The sequence below is a fragment of the Buceros rhinoceros genome, unplaced genomic scaffold, assembly GCF_000710305.1.
Source record: "Buceros rhinoceros silvestris isolate BGI_N320 unplaced genomic scaffold, ASM71030v1 scaffold16099, whole genome shotgun sequence".
Taxonomy (NCBI): domain Eukaryota; kingdom Metazoa; phylum Chordata; class Aves; order Bucerotiformes; family Bucerotidae; genus Buceros; species Buceros rhinoceros.
Genome location: NW_010432320.1, coordinates 47,547 through 61,558, shown reverse-complemented (window position 1 = coordinate 61,558; position 14,012 = coordinate 47,547). Strand labels below are relative to the sequence as shown.

The window sequence follows — 14,012 nt, the reverse complement described above, 5'->3', positions numbered from 1 at the left end:
AGCAGGAAGGACTGCAGTTACTGCTGAGGAGCAGGTGACAAACCACTGCCACACTCTCTAAATACCTGCACTCAAGTTAGGCACATGCAGCACATGGGATTGAGGATTAGATTCTTTACCACTTTCCTGGGAAAGGACAAGAGCAAAAAGTGCTTCTCCCTCCCTCAGTTTTGTTCACCTGGGAGAGCTCCTGACTCATCAGCTCGTTCCCTTCTTTCCTTAGCACAAACTCTGCAAGCGTTTAAGTCTCCATCTACCCACCTTTCTTTTCAAGACAGATGCTGCAGCATCCCACAGGTATGCCATACAGTCCTTAACTCTGAAAGGACCTTCAGTCAGACTGAAGCTAAGCTGCCTACATGGAGAACAAGTTTTCATTATCCTTGAAAAACCAAACTGTAAAAGCGGCAATGTTCAACAGAAGGGAACTAGGTAAGTCCTCATGGCCTTCCCAGTACTCACTGCCATCGTCAACCCATTAAGAAAAGGTGGAAAGAAGAGGAGGGAAAGGACCTGTGGCAGTTCCCTGAGGACAGCAGGCAGGATGCCGGGTGCTGCTGCGCTCTGCTGCCTGAAGCAGCCGCCTCATGAGAGGACCACATGCCCTGCACTGCGCCTCTCCCTGAGGCCAGTCCCCGCACTCTTCAAGATCTCTGAAGCAGTTCCGTGTACATTTCATTAATTTCACTTTGATTTTAACATTTCTGAAAGCCGAGCAAAGCCCTGTAAGATAGACACTCCTCACCATTCCCTGCTAAAAGACAGACAAGTAGATTTTTTTAAACATTTGGCAAGAACTCCTCACAAAGCTTCCTATATTTAATGGTGTCTCTTCCAGGAGTGAAAGAAACTTCATTTTTTAAAAAGGCAGAATTCTAAATGAGCCCACACCGAGACTAACTTTACAGTAAGCAAGTCACATTTCAAAACTGACAGTTTTTTTTAAAAAAAAAACTAAAAAAAGTTAATTTTTGTGGACAAGGAATGTTGTTTAGAATTTTAAAGTAATTCACTGAACAAAGAATCCATTAATATTTAAGAGTTTATTCAACTTTCAAGAGTGAGGAGGGATTCTTGGAAGCTGGCTTGATCTTGAAAGAGAAAAGCCACTTTTCCGCCCTTCATTTTAAGTGCATCTTTCTTGTTTTAAACAGGGACTTCAAAAGGGAAAAGTGTTTAGAACCTGAGAGTCTTCTCTGAAAGAACTGACAACTCCAGCACAGTTTGCTCAACTTTCTCCGTTAATTTCTGTTAACCTTAATGCCAGTAGCTTGCACGTTCAAATTAAAACAGTCTTCACTTGATAAATCTCAGCTACATTTTACACTTTGCCTTCGCTACCTGTTTTTTAGAGTGTGCTCATCAGATTACTTTCAAGGTATTAATTATGTCAAATTTTACAGGAAGTAATTTTTGTGAGGTCCCTTGAAAATTTAATAAGATAAAAACAAGTTCAGAATTTCAAAATTATATTAACCTCCAAGCAAAGATTTTGCCATTAAAAACCTCTGACTTCGCATATTCTGTTATTAAAAACAACGCCACTGCCAGAAAGGACAAGAACTAACAAAACTAACAATTAGGAAACACCTTCTGTAAGAAAACAGTGTCATATACTTTACTATCCAATGGAATAAATTAAAATTACAAAATGTTTTTCGAAGGAGACAGCAATCGTATCTTAGAAAAAAAATCCGTCATCTGTCAGCAACGGACACGGTTTATTTTTGGCACAACTGCCCGTGATGTAGAATTAAGTGTTCCACTAGATGGAGCAGGACGGTAAAACCACCATGAAGGCCATCCCCCTTGCTGACCCATGAAAAAGTCAATGTCCAGCAATCAGGGATGATAAGAATTTTAGCTTTCTTCTCTGCGTTCAGGACAGAATAAAATTTGTTCCTCTTCCAAAAAAGGAAGAGGACCCCCTTAGTGCTTAACAATATTTACTTCTTCCTGTCATAGAAGTTGACTACTAACAAACGCTAACCAGAAAGAGACAGATAACCAAACACTATCAGAAACAAAACTAGTTTTCCCCCATTTCTATCAGCTTTACACTAGCAAGACAAAATTTTCTGGATAGTTGATAGAAAATGAAAATCTTGTAGCATTTGTTATCCTGCAGCAACTGAACTTGCAGAAAGGCCCATGCCAAACAATCAAACATTAGACACCTCTTGCAGAAGACATTGCTACACATCAAACAAATTCACACTAGAAACAATGGCAAAACTTCAAAGAGGCTCCTGAAGACCTGCAGCTGTGCAAGCCATAGTAAAATTACCTCCCTGGTCTCTTCTCAGAGCTAACTGTTGATTTATCTTTACCTAAACAAACAAAAGAACCTTACGAATTTTATTTCATCATGTGTTCTTTAAGAGATGCAGTAGTAGACAAAGTGCAGTTGTCCATCACTGTGTGAAACGAGAAACCTGCATTTCCTTGACTATTAAACCTTATTTCAGCTTCTCCAAAAGTAGTTAAAGAGACTATAAGCTAACAAAGAACAGTTTTAAGCATTAATATTCCAAATTTAGGTCCTGCAATTCTGAAGAATAAACAACAAAAATACCAGGAATGGTCATGATTATCACCAACAACTTGCCATACAAAAATTCTGAACCATCCCATACTGCTTTATGCGCTAAATAACTGCAAACATGCAGCATTTTCTCATGACAATACTAATTATGACAGCGGTACTAGCAGAAGAGAATGAATCACTCTCAGATATGTGCATGAAGGCACACAAGCAGAAGTCTTAGTGACTGATCACGGGCTGCTGCCCGTGATTGTTGCTGCCACCTCTGTTTCCAGATAAATAAATTGTATTATAAAACAGAAGCTACAAACATGGGCATGTTTCACACCAACGTACTTTCCAACTGACTAACACTTGCAGCAGTATCTGAAGCTGTCATTTGGAAAGGAACTGGTCTAAGCGGAAGAAGCAGGAAATCTGGTCTTTTGAGACAATGCAATTGTCCTCTGCATTAAGGTGTCAGCCTGTATTATGGAAAGCATCTGCAAGGTTTCACTATATACTGTCTAACTGAATGCCAGTTTACCCACCTCTCTGAATAGCTGATTACCACGACTTCACTATGTGACACACACTCCTTTTCCAAGGTAAGGAAAAGTAAGCCTCAGGACCATCCAAAGCACTGTCGTTACCATTCAATACATTTTTTTTTTATCTCGTAGTCAATAGACAGCAGAATAGAAACCCCACTTACTACTGTGCACAGTCAATCAGTTGATATTCATTAGATCTCTCATAGCAGGCTTTCACACCTTCGTCTTGCCAAAGTGTTTTCGTGTGTTCATAGAACTCCTGAAAGAGTAAGAACAGTATTAGCAAAATGGATTATATGTGAGGAGAATCAGCAAATGGGAACGTCTTGTCACCACTGTAATGATGGTAAATGGGAGCATATTTAACAAAAAACTTTAGATGTTTTTGAGAATCTGACTGCAAGATTGGTTGGCTTTCTTAGTAGTTTAACGTTTTGTAACACGTAAAGAACTGCTTCGCAATCATTTTGATGGAGTTCAACTATATATTGAAAAAAAGGGTTCACTTTTCATTAGTGACAATTCTGTTTGCAGTTTTAATAATCAATACGATTTAGTAACACTTGTTCTTTTACTCACGATCCCACTACATGTTATACTTATTTGGCTGTTAACATTTTTTTTTCCCTTCAACAAAACACTACTTTCCAGAAAGTTTTACATAAAGGTAGCAAATTATGATTAGGTTTTACTTGACTTTCAAGTTACTGAGGATCGTTGGGGACTATATAAACATCTGTAGTTATCTCTGTATCACCTCTGTATCATTTAACTCAAAATAGTTGCATAATTTATTCTTTTACAGCATAAAAGCATATTGAACTACAGTAGAAATACAGAGACACAAAGCTAGACCATGTTTTGATTATGTCAACCTTAAAAACTAGAAGCCCAGACACAAAAGCAGACAGGCGAAAGTGCAATGCTTCAGCTGTAACACCTGTCCTGTAACACCAGTAGAAAGCAGATCCAGAAACCCATTCTGCTTTGCACACCCAAGAGGCACTTTGGCTCCGAGAGCAGCGTGTGCAATGTATAATAGTGTTGCTGGCCATATCAGACTAAGAACTTTGAATGGCCTCAAAGAAGGGCAGTAGCCTATTAACTTACACACACACATCACTGGGGCATCTTTTTTATCAACAGCTATGGACTTTTCTTGGCTATGTCTCAGAGCTTTTATAGCCTTTTGGACTAAATACTTTTATTCTGATTTTAAGTGGTTCAGGTAACTTATTCCAAGCCAGCTTTTTAGCATCCAGGACAGCACACAACCTTTAAAATACTTGCTGTATACATGCTATTTCTTCTCCCACTCCTTTTCTTTACAGCAGAAGTATTTTCAAGAAGAATAATGCATTATTTTAAATGGCCATTTTACTGCTTCAAGGCTCCTCCATTAACTGAAGCTTTGGAATCATCTGGGATATCAGTCTCGCATTCTTTTACTATCAGTGTAGTACAAAGAAAAGGGTCCCATCCAAACACGACTTTCAAGATTCCACTTGAACACATCTTCTTTAAAAATTCACTTTGCTAGCAGAATGGTAACACCTGAACTGTACCAGAGCAGTAGATGCTTTAAATGCTGCCTTGAAGATGCATAATGGCATCTTAAAGTAAATTTAGTGACGCAGATTTTCGAACCATCCTCTTTTTGGCAGGTAAAAGATGCGTATGTGATTGTATGATCATACAATTGTGAATACCAATGATGGAAACAGCCTATCTGATGGAAATGTCATCTTGTTTTTATTGCTGTTGAACATTCACTAGCTGCACACACAGGGAAATGACAGTGAATGCATACTGCACATCTAAAAAAACCTCTCTATAGTGAAATTGCGTTCTAATTTCTTTTAAAGAGATTATAAAATTTATATATTGTATTAGATGTATCGTCTCAGCTTGTGCCCTGCTTTTATGAACTGTTCATGAACAAGAAGACCAGTTACATTTCATTTATAAGTAGGTAAGGAGATTTTACTTATTTTTAGTATTTGCAGACTGTACCATTTGCTGTTACAGGAAGTGAAAGACAAAACCTTAATGCCAGTCCTCAGTTTTATTTCTTCCACTGCTGGAATTATGTTCACCAGGTGCTTACATTTTGAAGGTTTCCAATTTTTTGGCAGTTGGGGACCGTCAATTACCCTCTATCTTCAACTGTATCACAGCATGGTGAGCAAAATATCTTTTCAAAGCCAGAAGGAGTAGGAAGAGAAAGCAGAGGAAAGAAGGGCAATTATCTGGAGTCGCACTATATTTGAGCCAAGCCCATTTTGGGGTGGTTTTATAAATTTGTTTCTAGAAGTAATAGTAGTCTAATACAGAAAAATCTTATGACTCACTCAACTTATAACTACAAAGCTGGGAAATGGAAAAATTAAATTGTTAGTTGTATATTCTGAAACAGCAGCTGATTCAGATGGACATGCACCACTTCAATGTCTCATCTAATCAAGATAACTTACACCAGACTTCGGAGAGTTAATTGAACTATTTGGCAGAGATTCGATTCTAAAATAGACATCTACCTCAAACTGGGGTCAGCATCTGCCAAACCAATTTTCTCCAAATATACCCCCAAATACTTGCTTCATCCTGCGCTACATAAAGTAAACAAATAACTAGGCAAAGATAAGTTTACAGAAAATGCAATAAAACACCTTCTTCACTGCCTACAAATGTGTATTTAAAGCGAAAAGAGGCAGCGCCTTAATGAAAGAAAGTCACAGTGTAGTAAAACTCTGCCAGAAAAATGAGACACAAAAGTCTTTCTCACTACTGTTTCTCACTACACATCTGGCATTCTGGTAGTGAACTGATGTAAAGCAATTTTTTCAAACAACTTATGAACTTCATCATACCTTGTGGAGAAACATTTGGAGTGGTTTCTGCAAACAGACTCTTAAATTGGGATGAAAAGTAAATCCAGCTCCTGCCCCAGCGTAAACACTTTGATAACAAAAAGCCCAGGATTTAGTTCAATAGAACAGTCACACAGAGTTCAGAAGAGACCTCCCTGTGTCTTAAGGGCAGATCCTAACTTCTAAGAAAGTATGTGCATCACAATAATGGGATAATGATCAATGTTTGTGCCTTGCTATACCAAATTAGCAATAAAATACTTAATCCTGCCTTTATGTCTGTCCTGCTAATCTGAACTATAACCAGCAATGCTTGTGCAATCTCTTCGATAGGGCGATTAACTGTGCATGTGAGATGGAAAAAGAATTTAAGTCCACATTCTTTGAACTTTTTATTGGCACTTCAAAATCAGATCTACAAGAAGTAATGAGTAATACATCACTATACAAAGACACAGTGGGGGGTTTTGGGGTGGGATTTTTGTGTTTCTTTTAGTCTTTTTTGCTATTTGTTCCTTTTAATTTTGTTTTTAAAACTGAACTACATGACTTGTGACAGCCAAGTATGAAGGCTTTGATTACCAAACAAGCTTTTGTCTCTAGGCCATGCCAAACACGTCGTCACCCATTTTGGGACTAATGCTAACACAGTTTACACAACGGTAAACTGGTAAGCTGTTCTCCAAAGAGAAGCTGGAACCAGGCTTATGGAGTTCCACTCTTCCTTTAGTAGAAGCCTATTTATAGAACTGACTGATTTGGGAATAAAGACAGAGTAGCTAGTGGCAAAAAAACGAGATTCTCCTTCCTCCCCAATACACCTACACTAACCACAATTCTGAAACAATATTTAAGCAAAAGAGTAACAGCAGAAATCCTCAGTATCCCATTAGAGTCATGGAATCTAGCCTGGGGTTACTCTCAGGGAAGGCAAGAAAAACCACACCATTTGTTACATATTTAGGTAAAACAGGGGCTTCAGAAGCCACTAGAAAAATCACATTAATAACAGGGCTTTTTTTTTTTTCTTTTTGAGTTAAATAGCTCTATAATTCATATGAGATCGCTACAAATAATTAGTTAGGAAACAAATTAATCAAAAGTAGCAGGCAAATTTCCTGAAAAGAAATAGCTAGAAAACTAGTCCTTACATGTCTGTTTTTTGTTTCCATAAACTGATTCATTTGCTGGCACATTCTAATATAACAGACTCTACAGCAGCATCCACATGGGTTTCTTTTGCACTATAAAATGGAACTCCTAGCAAAAGAGCTAAAATAAACAAATACTACTAAATATAATTTGGTTTGAGATGACATTCCACAATAAACAGGATTTAGGTTCCAAACAATACGTAGCGTTTGCAAAGTATTTGCCTATTACCTGTTCTTGCCCTATGCACTTAAAACTGAAATACATATCCACGTTAATGTCATTTTCCATTAAAAAAACCAGGCTGCATAATATGCACCCGAGATCCTGTCTGAACTATAGCTGAAGCTGTGTAAAGCAACAAAAGTCAACTGCAGCGATGCCAGCATGGCATCACCAAGGCAGGCGAGAAGTGAATTCTTCCTAAGAATTATGTTAAGACTGCAGCATTTACCACCAGACCAGACTTTACACTTTTCAAAGCGCTGACACAACTCTGAAGAGGAGAAATCCCTGTGTAGAACACTTAGGGAAAATGATGCCAACGTATCACAATCTGAACAGAACAAATGGGGCTTACTTTGAACGTGTTCGGGCTGGGCAGCGGCACAGTTTGAATTCCGGGCACAAGCCGTAACTAACAGGCTACACTTCGTGAGACTATAAAAAACTCCGAGAAAATCCCCTATTAGGTAAACCTTCCCTGGTCTTACTTAGCTAACCACCATATCGAGGACCATGACTTGCTGACGGTGAGGAAGCCTCATCTCTCATCACACCGTAACACCACAATACTTTTAAGAAGTCTTACTTATGTGAAAAGAAATGTATTTCAGTATTTACACTTTAGTTATTAGAGGACACTTGCTCTACCTGGTGAAAGTTTCCCAGTACAACGGTCCACAGGCAACAATTATAAATCACTTGTTTTCATTTACAGACCTCTGGGGGGGAAAAAAAATAATTGGGGAAAATAATCGTGAAAAGGGATGCTTGGAAAACTGTTTCAGGAAGATCTTACTGACACAATTCTGGATTAGAAAAGGGACAATGAAGAATCTAAACCAAGTCAAAAGTTTGCTTGTATTAGATAATTTCAGCAAATTGAACAAACGACAGCAGGTAAACAGTGGTTTTAGTAAAAGTCAAAACAAGGAAACTGTTAAAGGGAGGTTGAGCATTTTGGCTGTTAGAAAAAAAAAAATCCTCAAGAGACAAACTCCACGCCTGGGAAAAAATAAAGGAACCAATACTGGCTTTTGAGAAGCATTCTAAAAGGATAAAATATCAGTAGAAAATGAAAAACCAGACATACTGCCTACAAGGATTTGTTCCCTCCAGATATACAAACATTTTTTTAGGTCTACTGAGTATTTATGAAGCAACGTTTTCTAGGCATTATGATGCTGGCAGGGAAAAATACTGGCACAGTTCTTGCCACTATGACACCATGTTCACAGAAACCTTTGCATGGACATGCAACATTACCTTTTCTTTGTGAAATATAATATAGGGTGGATCTGTCATTAAAACAGCTTATTTACTAATTCCAGCAAATGTCAATGCCATTCAAAAAAACCCTGTACCTACTAAAAGGTGCGTAGAACCATTACACAATGTTGTGGTTAAAAACGGGATTCAGCTCCTGGGCGAAGTTCACTGTCCCATGGAGTCACACATTTCATAATAAAGAGTTTTGAACAGGTCATCCACTTACAAACCTAAAGATTAAAGGTCAAACCAGACCAGCTTCTGCTCTGCAGAATTGTATCCTGGAGGACGTTTGCTTCCCAACACGCTCAGCTTTTTAAAGGAACATTTTGACCATTGGTTTCAAACCCCTCTACAAACCCACTCGCAAGGTGGGGGCACACGAACTTTGCTTTCATGACAGCCTGGCAGTTCTGCTGCATTCCACCAACAAACTGCATCAGAACAAGACAAGGTCACGGGATGGCAGGGCAGCATGGTGCATTCCACGGCAAACTGCACAAGTTGATTTTCTCTTCGCAGAGCAGGTAAATGCACAACAATTTGATTTATTTTTCATTGATGCTATCTTAAATCAAGTGATTACTATTGACTGTAAGGTCAGAAGGAGAAGGAAACTGATGGCACCTTGTCATTCTCCCTGTGTTTGGGCAGGGATAGTAGAATGTATTAAATTTATCAAATGAGACAGCTTAATAAGCCACTTACTTGAATGGGGAAACATCTGCATTCCTAATAGTGTGAATGAGTGTTAATTATTGCTTGCTATTTTAGGGAAAATATGCGATGATATCACAAAGGAAATGCATACCTACAAACAGTCGAAGATATTCTCCACTTACTGGCATGTGTCCAGAGCTGAATACAAAACTCTCTGGGAGAGGCCAGCATACTCAGCACTTCCCATAACTGAGTCAAATTTAGTTTCAGCAAGGATTCAGTCTCATTACCAATAGCTTTTCATGCTTAGAGAAGATGAATGATACTGAAGTATTTTGGGGTTCTAGTTACAGTATCTTCCCATTTCTAGTAGCAGAAATTAAACTGGGTGTGGCTGCAAGGAATGGACAATGGGAAGGGAATTTTATTTAAGAATCTCCTGTGAAGTCTAAACTTTCATTTTTCCCCTTTGTGAAGAGTTTCGAAACACCACAGTATTTCAGAAATGTGTCAGCACACAATTCCATACCCATAATCTTCAAAGTGCCTTTGCTTAAAAGGCCTCACTAGGATAATAACACACTATTCTCTTTTATTTCTACTTTCACAAGAAGTTTAATCACCACACAAGCTTAATCTGTTGATGCTAGAACGCTGCTCAGATTTAATCCTTTCACACAACTCCCATTTGAAGCACATTACGCTCATTAGGGAGAAGAACTCACTTTTGGTGAGAGCACTAAGATGGAAGCTGGCAGATGTGGACCCTACTCCCCATTTCATCAAGATTCCTCTGTAGTTTTAAACCGAGTAATCACGTTCCTCTGCTTCTTCAGAGTATACTCATAGACAGGAAGAAGGCAATTTGTTAATGGATTAAACTTACTGATAGCATGAAAGGCTCACAACGAAGTGTTCTATACCATTCCAGCTCTGTCTTCGAGCAGTAGAGTGGTGATAGGGGCATCTCAGCCATCAGCTACTTTTGTAGACCTCTGGCTAAGAAGTAAGATTTACTAAAACTTAAAATTTCCTTTGAACCTTAAATTAGGATTTGGAAAGTATCTTTCATACTGTGTTATTTAGTTGCCTTTTGCGTAATGAATATATAATAAACTTAGAACGAATGGTCAAATCAAGTGACCTTATTGCCTTATGCAGTGCTAAGAACAAATGTCCTGTCAAATAATGGGTTGAACTTGGGGCCATACTGCAACTTTGCTGTTCCTTTTCAGGTTGGAAATAAAAAAAATAAATCTGTTTTTGCCAAAAACTTTCACTAACAGAAAAGAGTAAAAGATAGAATAGTTCCTCCTCATTCTAAATTCTGACAAATCCCAGGGACAGACCACTAATCAACTTACTATCTTCTTAAGAAGCAGAATCTATATACACAGAAGTATTCATAGACTCATATTACAGCTTACAGGAACAAATCAAGCTCACATACACTTACAATAGATTAATTAAAGTTCTGTTTATCTGCTGGGACTTTTTTCAAGACTGAAAAATGACCCAGCTTCTTGGGAGCTGAAGAATCTTAAATTTTACTGGAAGACTAAAGAAATGTCATGTACTCTCCAAAGGCAAGCTGAAAACCCTGACAACCTGCAGTTTCTCTGAACAGCAGGACTCCACCGCAAGAGATGGCTGCATTTAGGAACAGCTCCAGCCAGCTATGGGCACCACAGGTCTGTAGCACAATCAAAACTCGGAGTCACGCATGCAGCAAATACACCAGCAAATACCTGTTCAGCCACACACCATCATTCCCACATGAGCTCTTGCCAACTTCCATTTGAGTCTGACAAGGGAAAATGCCTGGGTTTGTGGATCTCTCTCCACATTTGGGACCTTACATTTTTTAATTCCATCATAACTTCTTAAACTTCCTAACACTCCCTCCTATCACAAACTCTGTACCACTCCCTGCTGCTCTGTTCCGCGCAGAAGTCTCGCTGTCAGGAAGTCACAGACGGCTGCACGTAAAAAGGTAACTTTGCACAACTTAGTCATACTACAGTATATTGTATTTGGTGCTGGACTAATGAAAAAAGCTTTTCAATTTAGCAGTGAGGTATGTGTGTGACCATGGCAAAGAATATTCCATGGAATCAAAATGTGTGATAGTATCAACAGTATCAAAATACGCATTTTTCACTGTTTTCTTTTTAGTAACTTCCATGCTCAGCCAAGTTTATTCTTTCCTCATCTGACAAAACATCAATTAAACCAAAATACCAAAGTCACGTTTAGAAGCACATTTACCATTGCATTTCCAAGTCTTTGTAAGTTACAGAATATTTATGCCCAAAGGCACTTTTTACTGTACGCCCAAAAAGCACGTCCCCAGGGCAATTAGGACATTTGCATGTTGCTTAGTCTGCACATAGCCTCTCACAGAAACTCTTCTCAAGCCACTGCAGTACCAGACAAGCTTACAGGCAAAATTTTATTTCATCTACGTGTACACCAGTATTATATGAAAGTCTCTTACTGTGATTAAAACCAGAAAATGCTTAAGAATTTCTATATTAAATTTATGCCTATTTCCGGTTTAATTCAGCTGACAGCTCTTCTATTTCAACAGAAATTGAATTAATTTGTTCTTGTTCTTTAAGACTGCTCTGAGGAAAACAAAGACGATGTATCAAGAGAAATTAAGTCATGGTTTCTTCAAATGAATTTCTAATCATGACCTTCTGAACCTGAAGTATGGTATGGTGGGAATTTAACAGATATAAATACAAGTGCAGAATAAAGTGTTAGTATTTACTTCAAATGCTCATGAAAGAAATTATCAATAAAGCAAACTATATGGTGGGGTTTTGTACAATAAAAACGACTGCTCTACAGAAAAGATGTGCAGATAATGCCATTGTCTAAAGGCCTGGATTGCAGATTCTCCAATTTAAGGACACGCTTTATGGGATTTCAATGCAACTACGTGAACGCTTCAGTGAACGCACTGCAGAATTCAAAGGGCACATTCCTTTCATTTTCTAGCCGAAACTATCTTCACTTCATGCACAGAATAGGTTTTATTTTATTGCATGTAACTATCTGAAGCATAAGAAGTAACAGCATGCCCATTTTCTCTGCAGTTAGAAATTGCTGTTACTGGCAATAAAATCAGGATTACCAGAAGGCGGGACAACAGCTGCTCCTGCAGACTCTGTCACGTGTCAGAGTCGCATCAGGTGTAGCAGGAAGTGCCGCAGCACACAACTCGAAACGCACTATGAAACTATGAAACGCACTATGAAACGCAACGCTGTTAGCAAAGCTGCTTAGCTCTGACACTTCATCTCTTTTCTGTTCACAGAAGTCAGAAGGGAGACTGGCACTTTATTTTTCTTCTTTTAAGTACACATGTACTCATCAGTTAGGCTATATTAAAGTCAAGGTACTGTAATAGTACTGTTCTTCTGCAAGACTGGCTTAAATAGGTATGTAATTTTACTGACTACAAGCTTAACAATTTATGGAATTCCTCCTACAGAGATGCCGCTAGTTGATAGCTTTCTTCTTTCTTCAGAGAAATGGATTCTAGAGTTTCTTCCTACAAATTAAAACTCAGGATGAAAAGAAACTCTAAACCAAGGTGAAAACAAGGGGACTTAACCTATATTAGAGGAAACAAGGGAAAAATCGACAAATCAACAAAAATACCAGCAATTACTTGGCAAGATAAATCAAATTTTATATTAAAGTAAAAATATGGACTGATGACTTAAATTATCAAAATCAAACCTATTATGTTTAATATTTGAATCTCTATTTCTCAAAGCTTCATGCTCATTAGATGGCACCCATTAAATATGTTGATATCCTGATACATACCATCTACACATGTTACTCTTGCTAAACAGATGACTACTGTATAAATGGATATACGGAATTTTGTAACTTAGTATGTTTTAAAATTAATTTTATTTTCTTCGTTTCATCACCAGCCAGACAATGCCAATTCCTTATTTGCTACGTTTTCTTTCTATCCATGACCTTCATTTTAGATGAAGATCAAAGTTTCATTTAAATGAAGAAAACCCACATATTAACTGTATTTAGTAATACTAGCTAGATCCATGAAGTACAGCAAAATTAAAGCCTTATCAAAAGACATTTTTTTAAAAAGCTTTTTTTAAATGCAGCTGGTGAATTAAGTGATTGTTTCCAGTCAGCACAGTGTTCTGCTTTGTGGAAGCAATCATTTTGTACTCTTCAAGGATATGGGGTTTTTTCCAGTTCTAATACGAAACTAACCTATTTTTAATGCCTGCACAGTACAGCAAACTAAATGGACTACAGCAACTGATTTTTCTAAAGGATGCTACAAATGGTTTCTTCACTTTGAAAAAGCCCAGGTTTTTTGTCAGTGCTTTGATCTCTGGAAAACTTTAGCAGTCAGAACATGTACAGCACATTTTTTACTCGAGTTAAATAGCTTTACACTTAGACGTAAAAAGAAAGAACTTCCCATATTAAAGTTCATATACTCTATATGCACACACTGTTTCTAATTACACATTTTACTAAAGCATTACTTTAAAAAAAAAAACAACCCCAAACAAGTTCTCTGCAAATAAAAAAAGCTTTGCATGAACTATGCACGCTCCTACAGAAATCTCAAAAACTTTAGTGTTCCATGGACCAAAAGAATCAGGACCAGTACAACACGTGGTATTGAAGGAGGGTGGCACTGAATTCACCTACCAGCTGCTAACAGACACCGACAACCCTGCGGCAGCACACACGGCC

General features: G+C 38.0%; 1 protein-coding gene across 2 annotated transcripts in view; it reads right to left on the bottom strand.

Annotated features, from left to right (window-relative positions):
• The window catches only part of GNAS (GNAS complex locus), a 92,001-nt gene that overhangs the window by 33,354 nt on the left and 44,635 nt on the right, over positions 1–14,012 (bottom strand). For both annotated transcript variants that reach the window (XM_010143738.1, XM_010143739.1), the window contains one exon: positions 3,240–3,337. In XM_010143738.1, coding sequence (XP_010142040.1) covers positions 3,240–3,337 — 98 coding nt within the window. The remainder of the gene's footprint in view (positions 1–3,239; positions 3,338–14,012) is intronic.